The 18,490-nt window shown below is 42.2% G+C and overlaps 1 protein-coding gene across 1 annotated transcript in view; it reads right to left on the bottom strand.

Moving 5' to 3' along the window:
- Positions 1-8,531: 8,531 nt before the first annotated feature.
- The window catches only part of drp2 (dystrophin related protein 2), a 38,863-nt gene continuing 28,904 nt past the window's right edge, over positions 8,532-18,490 (bottom strand). Inside the window, 6 exon segments of the mRNA XM_054597732.1 lie at positions 8,532-8,635; positions 9,047-9,133; positions 9,264-9,381; positions 12,634-12,886; positions 14,404-14,550; positions 17,029-17,094. Of these exon segments, the coding sequence (XP_054453707.1) occupies positions 8,616-8,635; positions 9,047-9,133; positions 9,264-9,381; positions 12,634-12,886; positions 14,404-14,550; positions 17,029-17,094 (691 nt within the window). The 3' untranslated portion in view covers positions 8,532-8,615.

Here is an 18,490-nt window from a genome sequence, read left to right on the forward strand (position 1 = left end):
CAGTCCAGTAAAGCCCTGTTCAGCAGATGTGATGCTTTGGGTATCCTTCAGTGTCCCAAAGTCATGTCATGTTTGAGTCTGTGTGAAAATATTCGAACCTACAGCATTCAAATCAATTATAAAAATATGTGTAGAAGATGCCAACGCACACAACTAATTACGTTCTTGTCCCTCCATCCGTGTAGGAGATGCCGGGTGATATAGACTACATTAATTTGGGTCGAATGATCATCCCCCTGGAGTTGAACTACTGCCAGTGTATGTTGGAGCTGGAGGAGTATTATGAAGTCATAGAGCACACCACCGAACTGCTGGAGAAACACAAAGGTAAACGATTGGTTGCAAACTGACAGATTTAATAGTTCTCATTCATTCTGATTACTAATTAATCCTCATTTTTGGAACTGAACCATATCTTTAATTTACCATTTCCAGGGAGAGTTGACTGGCTCTGTAAAAGCAACACGTTAAAGGTTAACGTGTTGCTTTTACTGATTAAATAAGTTGTTAGGTAGAAATAGCTGTTGGTAGACAGATTTTTGGTGTCTAATTTTAGCATAATGAAGTTAAGCAGATTTGTTCCCCTATAAAAGCCCAACTTTTCTCTTCAATCTTTGTACAAGTCAAACAAACTAGAATCAACATATTAATTGGTGAGCTTCAAAGGACATATATTATTTTTACCTTAAGACGGAGCAAGGCTAGCTGCTTCAAGTCCTTAAGCTAAGCTCAGCTAGCCATCTACTGGCAATACCATCATATTTATTTGCCAGGCATGAGAGTCGTAACAATTCACTTTTCTAACTCTTAGCAAAAAAAGCAAATAAAAGTATTTCCCAAAATGTCAAAGTATTCTTATTAATCATGTACATGAAAAGCCGCTCAGTAATGACTTGAATAAGGGCCAGTGCAGAGTTACAATCTCTGGATTCACATAAGTCAAAGAGACTTGCAATCATTGCAATCATTTCAAAATGTTGTTAAAAGTGGACAGTGACTGTGCTGGCTCTCTTACAGTGGCATGTTGCAGCTGTGTATTCATTGAGAGTGTGTAGGAGGGCTGTGGCTGACATTACAAAGGGCTTTACAGTTGGAGCAGCCCTGGGCATTGTACTGTCATACCCATGGCTACTCATGTAATCCTAGAGGAGCCCACATGCTGGCACAGTCTCCACTTCAAAGCCTTATGAATTATGCCCCTCACCCAGAGACGGGTTCCACAGAGGCCACCTTTATTTTACTCTCTGTCCCTCAGCCCGGATTCACATTCCCAGTTTTATATCCGTCTTTGTGTGTTTCTGTGTGTGTGGCAAGAGGAGGTGTACAGTAGTGAATGTGTGTGACAATATGATATGTGTGCTTGTGTGGCAGGAGGAGGAAGGGTGTAAACCTTAAGGAGGTTGGAGGGGTGTTGTGGAAATGATGGGCAGGACTTTCTGAGCTCCACTGGCCCAGTAAAAGCTACCGTCACAGAGCCGCAGCCTTATTCATTGAGCTTTAAGAATGATCAACCCCACACATAACTCCACCTTTCCCTTTTTTCCTTGACTCCTTTTTTAAAATCTTTAGTTTCCTTTTTCATATCCTTTTCTAGCTCTTCCTGCTAGTGTAGTTGTTCCTCCTGTCATCAAACTCACGTTGTCTGTATCAGTTTAAGTCGGCCACTCTACTGCTGTCTCATCCCTTCAGCCTAGATATTCTTAAGAAAAGCGCCCAATGGTGGCCCACTGCAGTGTCTCGGCTTCTGCCAGAGGCAACAAAGAAATCTGTTTAAATGTTCGCTGAATGAAGATTTAGCGTAGAGGGAAATTAAATGCAGAGGAAGAGAGAAACTGAGCCATCAGTGGATATCTAACCAGGCACATGGGCCTATTCTGCTGAAACAGAGGACTCACAGTGTGGATGTGTAAAAATGTGTAGCCACATTTTTTAAAGGACTAGTAGGACACTTTGGGAAATCTGCTTATTCACATCTGTAAGCTACCTGGCTGCTGGCTATAGCTTCATATTTAACAGACAGACACAATAGTGGAATAAATTCCTGTTTTTAGTGAGGAATTAAGATGCAGCCTACGTACACTCAAAATAGAAACCTCAACGCTGTCCTAAATGCAGACAAATCGCCACCTGAGCTTCAGCAGACAGAACAGGTTTATTATTCAATATTTCAAGGTTAGGACATTAAAAACAGTTTTTACCAATACTTTTCTCATATCTTTCGTTGTTTTTCTGTTTCTCAGACTGTGTGAAGGGCTATTACAAGAGAGCCAAGGCCCACGCTGCTGTGTGGAATGAAAAGGAAGCCCGGAGGGACTTCAACATGGTGGCCCACCTGGACATCACTCTGGCCTCTCTTGTCAATCGAGAGATGAAGGCCCTGTCAGAGAGTATGAAGGAGAAGTACTGGGAGGAGAAGGAGAAATACTGGAACAAGCTTGAGAAAAAAGAGAACAAAAATGAAGAGGAGGAGGGACATGATGAAGATGAGGAAGAAGAAGAAGAAGAGGAGAAAGACAAAGGAATAAAAGAGGACAGTGAAAGTGTGACCACAGAGAGTAAAGATGAAGTGGTGGAAGAAAAAGGTAAAGCAGAATCTCCATCCACCCTTTGTGCTGAAGCCCATGAAGAGGAACTCGGGGGAAATAAGGTTACACCAACTCAAGGAGCAGATAACGAAGAGGAAGCGAGCTCTTCCGAGATCAATCCAAACGCTGCCAATAAAGAAGAGGGGAAGGACTGGCAGCAGATGTTACGACTGGTCATGTTGCTGCAGAACGAAGGGAACTTCCTTATTAAAGAAAGTCAATTTAAAGAGGCTTCTGTTAAGATCAAGGAGGCCTTAGAATATGTGGACATCCTTCAGAATATGGTTAGTGTGATTCATTTCACAGTGAAGTTGTGTAAAAAGCATGAGCACAAGTAATAATGTTGTTTTTTCTGGAAAATGAAATAGAAGATAAACCCTTTCTGATGACAGTGATCATCCAGGTGGACGTCAGGATTTATGCTGACCATATTAACAGTCCACTCCATTCAGCATGATGAAAGGATTTTATGTGCCAGAAAGTAATCTTACAAAAGGATTTGGGCCTGTAAAATCTGTCATTGTTTCTTTTCTTTTTTTTTTTTTACTGAAAAACAGCTGTGGCATTGTAGGTAGCGGAGTGAAGAGCAGAGAAAAGAGCGCTAAATATAACAGCACAGAGATATCACGGTGACAGCGCTCGCCTGTGCTTCTTCTCTCCCTCACTTCTGCGAAGCCTCGCTGTCCAACTCCCTCACGCCTTTTACACACAACAAACTCCCTCCTCTTGTCAACCCACCCTCCTCCATCTTCATTTCTCCTAATCTTACAATCATCTACGCTACCTTGTCTCTGTCCTTTTCTTCATCATTCCTCCCTCATATCTTCATCTCTCTCTCCTGCTGCCACACTCTTTCATTCTTGTTTCATCTTTTCAACATTTCCTCTGCCATCTATTATCACCACCACCACCACCACCACCTCCTCCTCCTCCTCCACCCTCGTCACCCATTCGACTCCCACCAACCTTGTCCTCTCTTTTGTGCTCATCAGGTGGATCAACAGGGCGAGGACTGGGAGTCGCTAGAGAATGTGCGTCTTCCGCTGACTCTCAACCTCAGCCAGTGTTTGCTGGAGCTCAAACAATACCAGCAAGTAGTGGAGCTCAACAACAAGCTGCTGAAAAAGCATAAAGGTAATACATGTTAGTGTGAAGTTGAGCATTTGAGGCAGGGGAGGAAACAATAAGATATATTACAATAAAGAAATAGATACATGTCTATATATTAACATGCTCTGTTCTTAGTTTGATTCTTTTCCTTACACACCTTCATTTTTTTGTTTAAGAATATAAAACTGTTTTTTCAGTACAAAAGCCTGGCCCTCAGTAAACGCCTGCCTTCACGCTGCAACAATCCTTGATCTCTGTGTTTACCAGGGAAAGAAGAAACCAAACATTCACAACCACATTGCTGAGTCTGTCTTAGGTTCCCCCGGCACCCACCCATGGACATCACAGTCAAAAATGAATTCATTGTTTGCTTTGTTTCTGCTATGACTGAATTATTTATACTTGAGGCTGATGCGAAATGGTTGTTCTTATGCTTTCCTTTTCCCTTCATTTACTTTTCTCCAACTTTTTCCTTTTTCCTACTTTGTCTGTCTCCTGTCTCACCACTGGTGTTCAGTGCAGTTATTTCATCCTCCCATAGTTTATTTTACCCCCGACTCCTGATCTTGCTGCCTGTTTTCTTCTCCTGCTACCTCATGAGGTCTTCACATGTCAATATTTCAGCCATTTATAAGCCTACACTTTCTTCTCCCATAGGTAACTTTAAGGCGGTGTATCAGCGGGCAAAAGCACACGCTGCTTTGTGCAACAAGGATAAAGCTCGGAGGGACTTTGATATGGTCGAGAAATTGGACCCAACGTTCAAACCCTTCGTCCGCCAGGAACTGAAAAAGCTGGGTGAAAGGGTACGCATCATGCACATCCGCGAGAACAAGACTTACTTGGAGACGACACAGGAAAAGTGGGGGCCTGGTGGGAGCAAGGCAAAGAGTGCAGCAAGAAAGAAGAATGTGAAATGGGCACAGAAAGCCACTGAAGAAAATACTGAGACAGATAAGAAGACAGAAGACAGTAAGATAGAAGAGAAGGAAATCTCAGAGAAACCCGCCCCTGCTGAGACCGAGGGAGTGGATGACGCAGACACCGAGAAAGATCCAGGTGTGAAAGCAGAGCAGAGTAATAAAGAGCGAGAGAGTGGGAGAGCGAGTGGAGAGGGGTTAGATAATGAAAATACAGAGAGTGTCGTGGTTCATGAGGACGGGCAGGGTGCACCAGATAATCGAGCAGCAGATAAAGATAGCGATCCCGTGTCCACCAGCACAGGCACAGATAATGTAGTGAGCAAGTGATCAGCACAGGATAAGGTCAGATAGAAAATGCCAATCAAGTGCTGCACTGGGCCCAAGCACAACAAGCTAAGGGGACAAAGCCACCTGTGATAAGACAGGAAATGGTGGCACTCAATCAGAATAGACCAATGGGTTAGAATTGTCTTGTGCAGAGCCAAAGGACCACAGGGGAAGATGGCTAGACCTTAAACTTACAGAAATATGGATGCAGAAAGTGAGGCAGCTGGAAAGACAAGTAATGAACAGCCAAGCCTCAAGTCTCACAGGAAATATTGATTCTGCCACGTACAAATCCAAACATAAACACAAGAAGAAAAATTAATATAAACAGCCCGCATTTGGCACCATTCTGAGTAAAGTTTCATTGTTCAGCTCTCAAAGGGATAAATACAGCCACATGAAAAAGCACACTTAGACAAGGAGTTTGCCAAATACAAAGTTTTTATTTCTGTACACAAAGAGTAGAAAGCGGCCAGTAACCCCACTTGTTATTACAGTAAAAAGCCTTTCTTCAGAAAACGTTTTATACAGATTAAAAACTCCAGAGAAAAGACAGCAAGAAGTGTTTGAGCGCTGGACATTAACACAAAATCAAAACCATTAAACATAAACATTTTAATGATTAATGAGGTATATTAATGGTGATTTTAACCAAAAAAAAAACTCACCAGTAATGTATCAGTGTGTGTATACATGTAATAGTGTTAACAACACCTTGTTTGAGGTTAGATGATTTATCGTCATGTGGTAGGTGACACATAAGCTTAGATGCATGATGGCAAACATGGAGGTTGTGAAACAAAGGCAGTGGAGTGAGGGTCGTTAGCTTGTTGGCTACATGCAGTAACAGAAGTCTGGAGAGAGACAGCAGTTGTCCTCTGGGGTGACTCTTGCCTCTGTGGAGAGCCTTTTTCTTCAATCACACAGCTTCAGTCATGCCACAGGGAGCAGGGTCTGTTTCAACGGGTGCAGGGAATATAGGGAGCTACTACCAGCATAGACATTAGTGCATGGATGAGATGATCACACAGTGAAAGAGAGATGACGCTACTGCAGCTGGATGACCATCAAAGTAAAAAGAGCAGCAGAGTGAAAACATGGGGACAAACTGTGTGTGTCATATAACCACCTGGTGTATTTATCTCAACCTGCCTCCTCTACATTGTCTTTAGATAAACAGGACCAGTGTTGACAGGCAGCCCTATGGGGAATTACTCTGTTCCCTTTTTTCCACACGCTGTCACTGTTACATCATTCTGTGTATCTGCATAAAAAGTATGGAACTAGAAGTGATCATCAATGTGTAATGAGATGTGTGAATAACAATAAATGAATGTCTATGAATAAACAACGCTCGTCATGGCCTTTTTTTTGTTCACCCACGAGCCGAGTTGCTACTCTTTGTTCTGACTTCTGAGAGTCTCACCAGAAGTGAATCTTAAGTGATGCTGGAGATTAATTCAACAGATGCTAATGACTATCTTCAGCAGATGAAAAGCAACAGGCTTCAGTGGAGGTGGAAGTGAAGAAGAGGAGAAGGTGCGCTCACTCTTGCTTCCCTTAAGGGTATTAGCATTTGTATTACGAGCGGCACGCCACCTTTCCAACTCACAAACCTGTGGAACCGCGTCCTTGGGGACAGTTCCCTAGCAACAGTATCAACACTAACAGGCAGCAAATGCTGAGGAGGATGGTGTGTAAAATATGAGTGCTGGGTGCCTGGAGGGCGAGCCTGTAATGAATGCAGCACATGGGTTTAAAACTTGTGAGTGAGGTCAGAGTGTAATTTAAGGTCTAAGATGAATTCCTAATATCTCTGTTTTCTGTGAGAATGAGGCGGTAGGATTTGCTGAAAAACACACAGAACCACAGCTTTACTTGTTTCAGGCATCTTGCTTCTGGAGATTTCGCTGTTGCAGCACCATCAAAGTGGATCTCTCCCACCAGCCCTCCAGCAATAGATGGATTCTTTTTTTTCCTTTCCACCTTTTCTCTCTCAGATCTTTAGTCCCTACAAGCACCCCAAACATCACCGGTTCACTCATAAAAGCCCTATTTAACTGTTTTCAACGTATGGATGCTCTGCTCTTGACACTTTTCCATTCTTCCTGTTAGCCCAGTTAGCAACAGTGTCACACAAACACACACTCCTGATGCAATCTCCTTCCCTGAATGTAAAAAAACACACTGAAGAAAAGAAGTCCAGAGAGATGAACTCTTGTTTCATGTGGACTCAGTTTGGTTTTAAGGCATTCAATGACGCACCCTACAACCCTGATACGATGAGGGCTGTGATATTTCAACCACTCGTCTATTTGTACTTCTAAAAGCAATTAAGTATGCAGTAGTAAAGGACATTAGGCATGTAGAATCAATAGATTGTGTTCTATTCAAATCTACGTGGAGAAGAGGGTTGTAAGGGTGATGTCAGTATAGGACCTTGTTATGGGGTTGTAGCATCTAGAATTGGCCTGGAAGAGAAAGAAAGCAAGCTTCAGCCTTGCAGCACTATCGCCTGGAGCTCCTTCCTTCTCTTTCTCCGCACACAGCAGGAGAAGATCCCAGAGTGGACACCTGCATGCTGATATTTATCTGCAGATGTTTCCTCAACAAAAGCCAATTTCAGCCACAATACAAATTGGCTCAAAACTGAGAGCGTGCCTAAATCCCTTCGGGCCACAGAGATGTAATGGATCTCCATTTTCATGGAAGTGTCTGTATTTTTAGAGATGCAGCACGGGCACATGTTATTGATCATGCAGCGAGCCATTTGCGCACAATGAGGAAAGCGTGCGTTGTGAATAGGGTGTGTGGCTGTAGCAGCGTACGTGTGTGCATGTACGGTGAATGCAAGTGGCTCTGTATGAGCGTAAAGGGCTCACTTAAGAGAGGGGAGCAATGAGAGCGACAAGCAGTTTGAGAGGATTAGAGGAACACAGTGTGTGCATACAGAGGCGCTGTGCTAGCGGGCACTTTGGCTGTCTTAAATAAATCATGGATTTAACTGATGATGTGTCTCTCACAAAGTAAGCTCGTTGTGGGTGCTGTCAACTCACTGACAATCTGCAACACGCAGCCACATGAATCGCAGTCGGCCCAGCCCTGATCTAGTTTACTCTAGCAAGCTTTAACGTGCCACCTCAAAAATAACAACCATGATAACACATTCAAGGAGAAAGAATAAAAACATTGACGATACAGGCATTCTGACAAAACAAGGGGATTTTCTTATTATTCCTTTTTTCCGTTGTTTTTTTTTAAAGTTCTCCTTAAGGAAGGCCCAATTTGTGCTGTGGACATATAAAGCTTCACACCTTCTTACAACTACACAGGTACTGGTTTGCACAGTGGGCTGGGCGTGTTCCTTTACTTTAGTCTCTCCCTGACCTGCTGCTAATGTTAGTTTCCTTTGGCTCGTCAGCGTGGTGTCAGGCTGCGCCACTGAAGTGATGAAGCACAGCCTGGCCAAACGGACATCAGCGTGAGCCTTTCGCAGTTTGCATGAAAAAGGCTTTTAGTGCACAGATTCCAGTAGAGGGTTAGCTCTGGGTATCATAGCTGCTGCCGTGGTCACAGGGCCGGCTGTACTGTGGCCCGACCTCAGCCGTATGGAGCTCCTCCCTCTGCCATCAGGCTTCCTTTCAGGCTTTCACTCCAGGCCCACTCGGGGTTAGATGTGTGATGTGGTGCCTGAAATTAGGAAATAGAAAAAGAAAAAAAAACTGAAGAAGCTTTTTACAATTTTAGGAAAGCTTGCACAAGGCCAAGAAAATGTTATTGGTTATAACTGAGGAGGCTATAATTATGATAATCCCTTTCTTTGTTCATGCTACAGGCTTTGGACTGCCCAGCAAATTGTGTTTTAAATTTGACGGGACGGTTTGCAAAGAGTGTGACAGTGACGCTCTCTTTCTCTCTCTGTGCCACTGTCTCTCTTTATCTTACTCCTCCTCCCTGCCATTTAATCTCCCTGCCCCCCCGACTATCGACCCACAGCAATACATATTTGCTCTCCTCTCCATCTCTCACTCTCCCGCGGGTGATAGAGGACTAAAGAGTCTGTTCCTGAATCGGTTTCTGTGCAGTAGTTGCAGAACTCACCCGGTTCTGAAGGGAAGACGTTTCTCAGCTGCTCGATGACTTCCTGGAGCTGCAGCACCGTGTCATGTTCGTGCTCCATGTCATCTCCTGACACACACAAACACAAACAGAAGGTTACACCTCTATGAATGGTTAGGCGAGGGATTTGAGGGGAAGATGCATGGTTTCACATTCAATGTGTCAAGTCCACATCTAGCCATGGCTGCACGTCGCTGACCTGCTGCTTCAGTGTCAGTGGTCTCTCTGCTGGCCGGCTCCCCGTGGTGACCCCCTCCAGAGACAGGAGAAGACAGGGTTGACGGCTCTGATCCGTTGGCCTCCGAGTCATCTTTGGGCTGTATTTAGGGAAACGCTAATTAACATTCAATCCAAATGTTTGCATGTATTCATCACGTTTCAAGCTGCAGAGACATACTGCTTTCACATAGAAGTGAATTTGATAGTTTATGGCACACTGCCCGCAGCTCTCCACTGGCATCCCGGAGCAGAATTATAAAAATGCCTGACAGCTGTTACACAGAACCACTAGGTTACTGTGATTTGTGCTTTGATAGACTTAAAAAGATAGGGAATTGCACGTCACACATAAGCATTGCAGACAGACATGGGGGAAAGTCTCAAATCACAATCAAAGATGTATAATGTAACTCAGTTGTATTCCCCAAATATCACATATATGCAACCCACCATCTTTTGTATTGTTTTAGCAACACTGCGGCAATACTCGGGAGGTGAGTAAGTTCAGTAGTTGCTGTGAAATCGGGGTGTCTGCAGAGATTGGGAGGAATTCATACATAAACTTACACAGACTACAAAGGCAGGATTTACTGATTTTTTTTTTTGAGGAAATAAAACTGTGATATTTTCCTGGGAGAAAAGGAATTGAACAGCATTTCTTTTCACCCAAAAAGGTGTACCTCTTCCTCCTCCTCCTCCTCTTTATTTTCCAAGTCTTTAACCTGAAGAAAAAGCATCCTGCCCCTCTTTTTTAAGTGTCTTCCTCCCCTGTCACTCACTTCCTTTGCTTACTCTTTATTCCGTGACACAATTTACATCTGTACTCCCGAAACTAACAATTAACACTTTTCTCATTTTATATGTCAGGTCCCACTCCGCTATCCGTCTCTTTCTCACACCTTTCCTTTAGACTGCAGTAAATCCTTTTATATTTCGCTCAGAATGTCTAAAGGCCTATACTGTACTTTCTGTATTCCCTACTGGTATTTCAGTCTTGCCATAGTATATTGTCAAAGCAGTTGTCAATTGATTTTTTCCACATGTCTCTTCTTTCCTTTTGTATACATTGTACTGAATTTACATGAATAACTGGATTTATGCACTGTGATGCATACAAAGGTTGAAAACCCTTAAACTTGAGTCAGTCTCTGCCTCTGCCCTTTATTCAAGCTGCAGCCACAGTTCAGTTAGAAATATGATGCTGATGCAGTTAACCAGAGGCCCTTAACAGAGCAGATGCTGTTGACGATGGACACATTAGCGACTAAAGGGATCCGACTTATGACCTTCCCAGTTTATCAGACAGGGACGTCCACAGCAGAGGGGCCCGGACAGCAAAGGCCCAGTCACCTTTAGTTACAGGTCAAAATTGAGTTAGTTACCATTAGAAGAGCCCTACCAAAGGATCTCAAGCAGCAAATAATTAGCAGATCACAGATATAGGCAGTAGTCTAATCATGCAAGGCTCTCAAAGCAGGCGGTAAAATCTTAAAATCAAGAATAGCAAGGATTGGATTGACATAGCTGCTTCTCTTATAACGTGTTAGAAGTGTGGCAGCAGAGTCTTGTATAAATTAGATTTAAACTAATTTAAATAGATTGGATTACAGCCTCTTATTAGATAAGGCTTGCTAGTGCTGGGGAGAGAGGGGAGCAAGAGGAAAAGACCTCAAGTTTGTTGAAGAAAAACACACTCAGATTCTCTTCTGTAAGCTGCTCAGATAAAGCAGCCACTTATTGGTTCATGGGAAGACGGAATAATACAAATAAAAATAACCTATTTGCTTTTCTGTCACTCTTTTGATCACGCCTTGTGAAAGGCTTTCTTTTACTCCTACTATCCTTATTTGTGGATTTACTATTCTTAAACCTGTATTTCTTCTTTTACACCCCATGCACAATAAGGGGGATACAGAATGACTACATCTAGGGTCTTGTATTATATTGTATATTGTGACAGTACCAGGTTTCAGGGGACTGGGAAGAAGCCTGAGAATCAGTTAACAACCAGATATAACAGTAATATTTACTTGGAGAAACAGATCCCACAAGTGTCTTCAATAAGCTCTACCTCTACAATTAAAATAGAATGCCTCTTCCATTCTAAAAAAAATGACACTTTGATAAGGAAATATGTGTATGAAGGGGGTTTTAATGAAAATAAACAAACAAACAAAATTGAAAAAAGCCTGCAGGTGTTAAGTTATCATTAGGTGAGCACAAACTTTTGCACAAACAGCACTAAGGACTTCAACTGTTGCAGGTAACCAAGACGAGAGGTGTTCTTTAATATTCACTCCATGTTTTCAGAATCCTCAACATCAACCTCAAACAGAAAAGTTAAGACAGCAAATAAGTCTCAAAAGGGCAAAAGACCAGAGTTTCTGGCTGAAGCTGCTAAAATGAGGTCCGCATTACGTCGAGGAAGGATCAGAATGCCCTGGGCTTGGAACTCCCCACCTCTCTTAAGCCCTTAAAAAAGGGCGCCGCCACACCCTGATTGGCCAAGAGGGGAAATGTACCAAGCTTCTCTCAATTCTTAGTTAAAACCCTCCAATCAACTCAGGAGAATTATGACATTCAGCTTAAATAAGTTGAGAAAAGTGAATGACTGAAAGTACCAAAGAATGAGAGACTGCTACAATATTACACTATTTGATCACTATTGTTGGTGTATTAATATTGGCAGCTTATTTCAACTATATAATGCTGGGTTTATCAACCTACATTACTAATTATTCCCAAATAGTTTCCTGTTAAGAAAATTTTTATCACTTTACACATCTGAGCTAGCATAACCGTGAGACTGCAGGTCAGCTAAACATGACCATTTTTGTTTACAAACTCACAAAGATACAAAAAAAAGACAAAATAAGAAATGTATAATTAATAAAAAATTGACTTGGGTTGAAACGGAGCAGTTTGTTCTAGGAAATCCCTGTAGAAATCAATAATAATGTGAACACAACTAACTGAATTTACTGGAATTAAAGTTTTAGAACTTGGTCTCTATTTTCCATGTAATTACACAATTTCTTCCCAGAAACTTCCAGGAAATCATACGGTCATGGCAGACCTGTAATATAGCGTTACCCAAACTATCATAATTTGGAGTCCCATCATATATTTAGTATTTAAAATGTGAATCTATGAAAGTAACAATGGCTGTAAAAGAAATGCAGTGGAGAGAAAAGCACAATGCTTTCCTTTGAAATATAGTGGATTAAAGGAGAGATACTCACCGCAAGTACATTAAAACTGTACCTAGATACCATATTGGTATGTGTATTTGTACTACTGATCAACTCTCTCCGTGACACCCCACCACCATGCCTCTCAGGGAGGCGTACCTGTAGCAGTAGCTCCCTGAGCCTGCGAAGCTGGGACTCCAGCTGCTTGTTGTGGTCCTCCAGGATCTGCATGCGGGTCTCCAGACGCGTCTTGTGTTGTCGGAGGACCCGTGCCTCGGCCAGGAGCTCCTCATCCTGCTGCCCCTCCTCCGTGGGTGAACCTGGACCGCCCTCTCCTGCCTCAGTCAGCATGGGAACCGACGCTGCCTCTTCGTGCTTCCACTTGAGCCTTCTGTACTCGCTCTGCAGCACCCTGAGGACCCACAGTGGAGGACAGATGGAGGCAAAAACAGTCAGGCCCACATGCTGGTGCAGCATACAAAACACATAAACACAACCAAAGGTATTAACCAGCCTCCAACAAGGGGATAATGTTTTCTTGAAATTGTACCACAAGGAAAGCAATCATCTTCATTTGGTGCAAAAGCGGCAATAAATCATGTCTTGCATCTCCTGCATGTGTGACACTAAGCATCAACTGATTATGGCCTGCGCTGTGAAGCATTACTAAAAAACTGCACATGTCACAATGTCATCACCCCAAAATTTCCAGTCCAGTGGACCAACCCCTGTATTCTTTTGACAATAGTTTTACTTCCACATTGTCCCACAGACTCCAATGTTGTATGTGTAATAATAATTATAATTGCAATATGAACACATGTTTTTCTTTTCATCTGAACTTATTAGAATCCAATATGTAGAAAAGCATTGAGCTAGTAACCGGTAGGAAAAAGCATGACGCATCAAGCTAATAAAACAATGTTAAGTGTTTTTAAGAAGACAAAGAAGTCTCCAGGACCCTAAAAAGAAGAACAGGGTTAAAGGTGTTTGATCTGTATTGATGCATTGTTCAGCTATGAGCCTCACGAGAGCCACAGCAGCTGTTATAAACTAAGCTACAGCATCCACTGTAGTCATAAATAAGGACAACGGAGCACACTGCAGTGTCATTACTGAGCTGGGTCAAGGTTTCAGACGCCCAAAGGGTACAACTGTGTGTGTGTGTGTGTGTGTGTGTGTGTGTGTGTGTGTGTGTGTGTGTGTGTGTGTGTGTGTGTGTGTGTGTGTGTGTGTGTGTGTGTGTGTGTGTCTGTGTGTGTGTAAGCACCTCTATGTCGCTGTGTGTGTCTGTGCAGAAAGGTCACAACCGAATTGAAGACGAGAAAATTATTCCTATGAATCATCAAGGTTGCCTCTGGTAACCAATTAAATGGACAGGAAAAATGAATTTGCGTCATTTATGGAAAATGCCTGAACCTCTTAACAACTTGGACATAATAAATTCAAATTCAAGCATTAACATCTGAACTAATGTGTTTAAGAGCTGCTTTACACCAGTCGATCCATAAGGGACTCTTCCTGTCTCTTCTGCAGGACACCAACGAACTGTCATAGTCAGTTCCCATGTTATCAACATATTATTTATACAGAAGGTCTGCTAATTGCAGCATGCACGCCAAAAAGAGTGCAATGCCATTTTTGTAATATTATGCCTGTGGAGTTTTACTGACCAAAACCACTCCCTAAACCAATCTTTTACATCTTTGCTTCATGCCTTTAGCCAAGCCTTAATCTAAATCTCATTCTTATCAATAACCACATTCAGCACAGTTCTTAATGCTTATTTTCACGGATGTTCTGGTGTTGGTGTTAATATGAGAGGGTGTGTAATTAATCTAGTTCAGAAGCATTTATTGTGTGAGAAAAAAAAAGATACAGAAATGATCCTGAACAACCTGAACCTTGTTTTTTTTCCTGTATACAGACCTGTTCTCATTCTCCAGGCGGGCCAGGGTGCATTGGAGCTGGTCTTTATCCTGGTGCTCCAGGTGGGCCAGCAGCATGTGCTGTCCGCAGGGGGAGTCATGGTCCAGGGCTGGGCTGGAGTGACGCAGGAGGTACTGATCTTCATCCCTGAGTCCCCCACACAGGAGACAGCACACTGAGCCACCAGCAAACAGCCACCAGCAGCACAAAGCAGAGCCAAGGACGGCATGGGAGAGCAGACGGGCCAAAGCAAGGCGAGGCGAGGCGAGGTGTGCATGGCGAGGAAAGGTATTACAGGAGGAGACGCAATCAAACAAGTCTGGATGGGATGGGACACTATGACATTGTTCCAGGTTCACAGTCTAATAATTATGTCCTGTCATAAACTTGGCTCAACACAACATTAATAATTCACTCACATTTATTAAAAATGGAAGTTGGATCTTAAGTTATATCAAAATATATTGCCCAAATAATAAAGACTTTTGTTTCATGATGGAATGGAAAACTTAATGCGTAGACCTATGACTGCAGACATTCGGCTGTAAAATAATAAATGCACCTGTGAAGTGGTTTGGCAATGATTTTAATGGGAAGACTGTTTTGCAATTTATAAGTTATAGTTTGGGCTATGAAGCAAACAATTTTATTGAGCCAAATCATACATCACAGAGGTATTTATAGGACTACTTCAAGCAGATTGCTTATGTCTAGAGATGGCCAGATCCACATTAGTTGCTGCACATCTCTGCTACTGTAAGATGTGTTACTTAGGAGGTCGTAATTTGATGCATTGGGGGGTCAACCAGCTGGTCTGTGAACATATCTCAGCCATTCATGTCATAGGCATTCCTAAGTTTTTGATTTCATCTCATTCCAAATTTTTATTTACTTCTTTAACTGTCAAGAACATAAAAGTTTTTATCCAAATTTTGAAACAAATGTGTCAAAAATTATTCATATGTAGCTTTCTAACTTTTGTAATTACCATCACCACTCAGCGCCATTTTTTTTACATTTGATGTAAGGGTTGTCTCTATATTTTTTACCTGAGATAATTTTATCTCACTGAATTGAAAGCTGTTTTACATAACATTTAGATTTTTATTACAATTAAATTCAAGAGTAACTGCTATTATTATGAAATAGACCTACTTTGTAGTTAGCTTGCAGACATTACTGTATATGTAATGATGAAATGTTGATGAAAAAAAATTCATTGATTCTATTATGGATAATTGTTGACCCATTTATGGATGACTGAAGGCTCCATTAATTTAAGCATCTAAGGGTTATTTTCATGTCCGTTACCTGGAAATAATTAAAAGTGAACTCAGAACAATGCACACAGGTGGAGGGTGAAGGTTACACACACGGACAGCGTGATTCAGGACAGGAAACAGTATGATGCCTGCCAAACACCAGCTGGAGGCACAGATAGCACAGCAGCATGTTCAGAGCCATGCAGCAGGAAAAACAGAAAGGCACTGACAGACAGAAGGACGGATTCGCAGATTAAGAACAACAACATACACCGGCACAAGAGCGGAAAACAGCACTGCTACACATAAAGGGGTAGAAGTGAAGTGTCGTGCATACAAAAACATCACAGACCCATGCAAATGCTATGTACATGCACTGATATACGAACATTCTTGTGACGTAGATACATCCAAGCAACACTGTATCCATGCACATGGCAACAAAGCAATTGGGAGCAGACTTCAGCAGCACTTATTCCAGATATAAAAAGCACCGCTTAAAAGTGGTGTCATTTTATCTAAGCCTCAAACTAGTTTTTTTTTATGTTGAGTCAATCACAGCCTTCTCACACACATAAGTCACATCTGAAAATAAATGATCACACACACACACACACACACACACACACACACACACACACACACACACACACACACACACACACACACACACACACACACACACACACACACACACACACACACACACACACACACATATAGAGAAACACACCTGGATCCCTAAAAGACCGTATAACACTTTGCACAGAGCTGTTGGGCATGCAACCTCGACTTTAAAGTGCAATAAAAAAGGAAAACTATCTCAGAGAAGGAGGAAATAGTTGGTAGGCCACACAGATCTCAACAAAATAAGACATGGACACACACACAACTACAACCATTACCACTCTTTCCACCTGACAATTTCCACAATTAAGACTCACCTTGTTGGCCACATCATTCACATCAAACATCCACATTCCTCTTGCTGCTGTTACCTCGCCAATGCCCCGCCACTCAGCCTGCTTTCTACAAACACACACACACGCTTCTACCTCCTCAGCGGGGTGTTGTGTATCTAACCCACAGCCATTGACTTTAATCACAGCAGGCATGTGCATGATGAAGGGGGGACTGTGTGCACGCCGCTCGCTATGGGTCATTTTCATTATGTGCCTGATTATTTATGTCATGTTAACTAATCTTCCCGAGCAGTCACACATATATGCGTAAAGCCTGAGCACACACAGAAACAATCAATGTATCAAGAGGACAGACTTTGCACACAAAACACACACACATAATACCAATGAAAGGTTTTGGTTGTAATGAGGGGGGGAGGTAGAGTGGGCAGCATACTCACAGACTTTCATCAGGAGACAGGCTATCCGTGAAGAACGAACAATTCTGGCTCTCCATTTCAGCCAATCTAAAGATGTGTATATATATGTACACACACACCAAGGACAGCATGTGACACACATATATGTACACACACGTATACAAACAGACACACAAAAGAAAAAATACAAGAGAGTGGATGAGTCAGAGCAAATGCAGGAAAAAGCAAAAGCAACAGCTTGATATTATCAAGCACTGGAGAGATACGCTTCCTCAAACACAAGAAAAAACAAACAATCAGCACGGTTTAGCTTTTAAGTGGTGTGAATAAACCCAGTGGCCTTTAAGTATTATTGACTGCAACTGTCCACAAACATCTGACTGACAAGACCGCAGAGAGGCAGAAATTGTACTCGCCGTAAAGTTCAAGATATTAAAGTGTGCACAAGGAGGGGAGGATAAAATTCTGATGAAATACTGTGCACTGTCTCTCAGCAATAAAAAGGTAAAAATGTGCTGCTATCCAGCACCACGGACAGCTACTGTTGGTGTGTGTGTGTGTGTGTGTGTGTGTGTGAGGAGGCAGCGAGTGAGCCGCTGTGTGGCTCTTCAGGACCAAGGACAGCGCCTCTAGTTCTGCATTATGTCCTGCTGACTGCCAGTGGACAGCTGCACTGTGCATGCTGCTCTGTAAGCGGTTTCTCTAACATAACAACAAAAAATGCTGCAGTAGGGAAAAAAATGGAACAAATACATTGTGTTTTTACGGTTTTAGGTTTTTATGGTATAAATTAAGAAAAACACATTGAGACACTGAACTCCGATTGCTCCCAATGGATAGGCCAGTGCCTGGCATGATAGCGTGCTGCCATCGGTGCGTGGGTGCGTGTGAATGAGGGGAACATTTTAAAGCACTTTACATAAATGAAGTCTATTTACTAAATAGAGAGAAATGAATTGGATATTTGTAGAATTTAGACTTTATATGGCAAGAGTTTAGCTTATACACTGCATATCGTGGCTACTTCATAATCAAAAGAATGTGAAGTAAACAAAAGCATTCACCCACTTAAACTACTCCCATGTCATTATTATTTAGTATAGTCACAGTCTCTTACAGTGTGTTACTTTTCTATATTACAGTTGGAATCTTAGTTGTTTGGACCTTGCTTATTTTGGGTGTGCAGCTGCATTTGTTGGTGTTTAATGGCTATAATACCAATAATCTATTAAGAGACAGTTGTTAACAGTTATTACTACAATTATTAGTAGTGTTTTCTTTGTGTATGTTTTTGTGTCACAACTAATTCATGGTAAAAGCATGTATCACTAACCGTGTATTAACACTACACTCTTGCTTTACATCTGTCACCAACACGTACAACTTACACCTGAATGCAAAAGGGAATACGTTCTCTGACAAGCTAAAAAAAAGAAATGTAGGAAGATTGTGTTCTAAAGAATATGCAGTTCAAGTGAAAGCG

Source organism: Anoplopoma fimbria, chromosome 4 (genome assembly GCF_027596085.1).
Source record: "Anoplopoma fimbria isolate UVic2021 breed Golden Eagle Sablefish chromosome 4, Afim_UVic_2022, whole genome shotgun sequence".
In the NCBI taxonomy this organism is placed as follows: Eukaryota; Metazoa; Chordata; class Actinopteri; order Perciformes; family Anoplopomatidae; genus Anoplopoma; species Anoplopoma fimbria.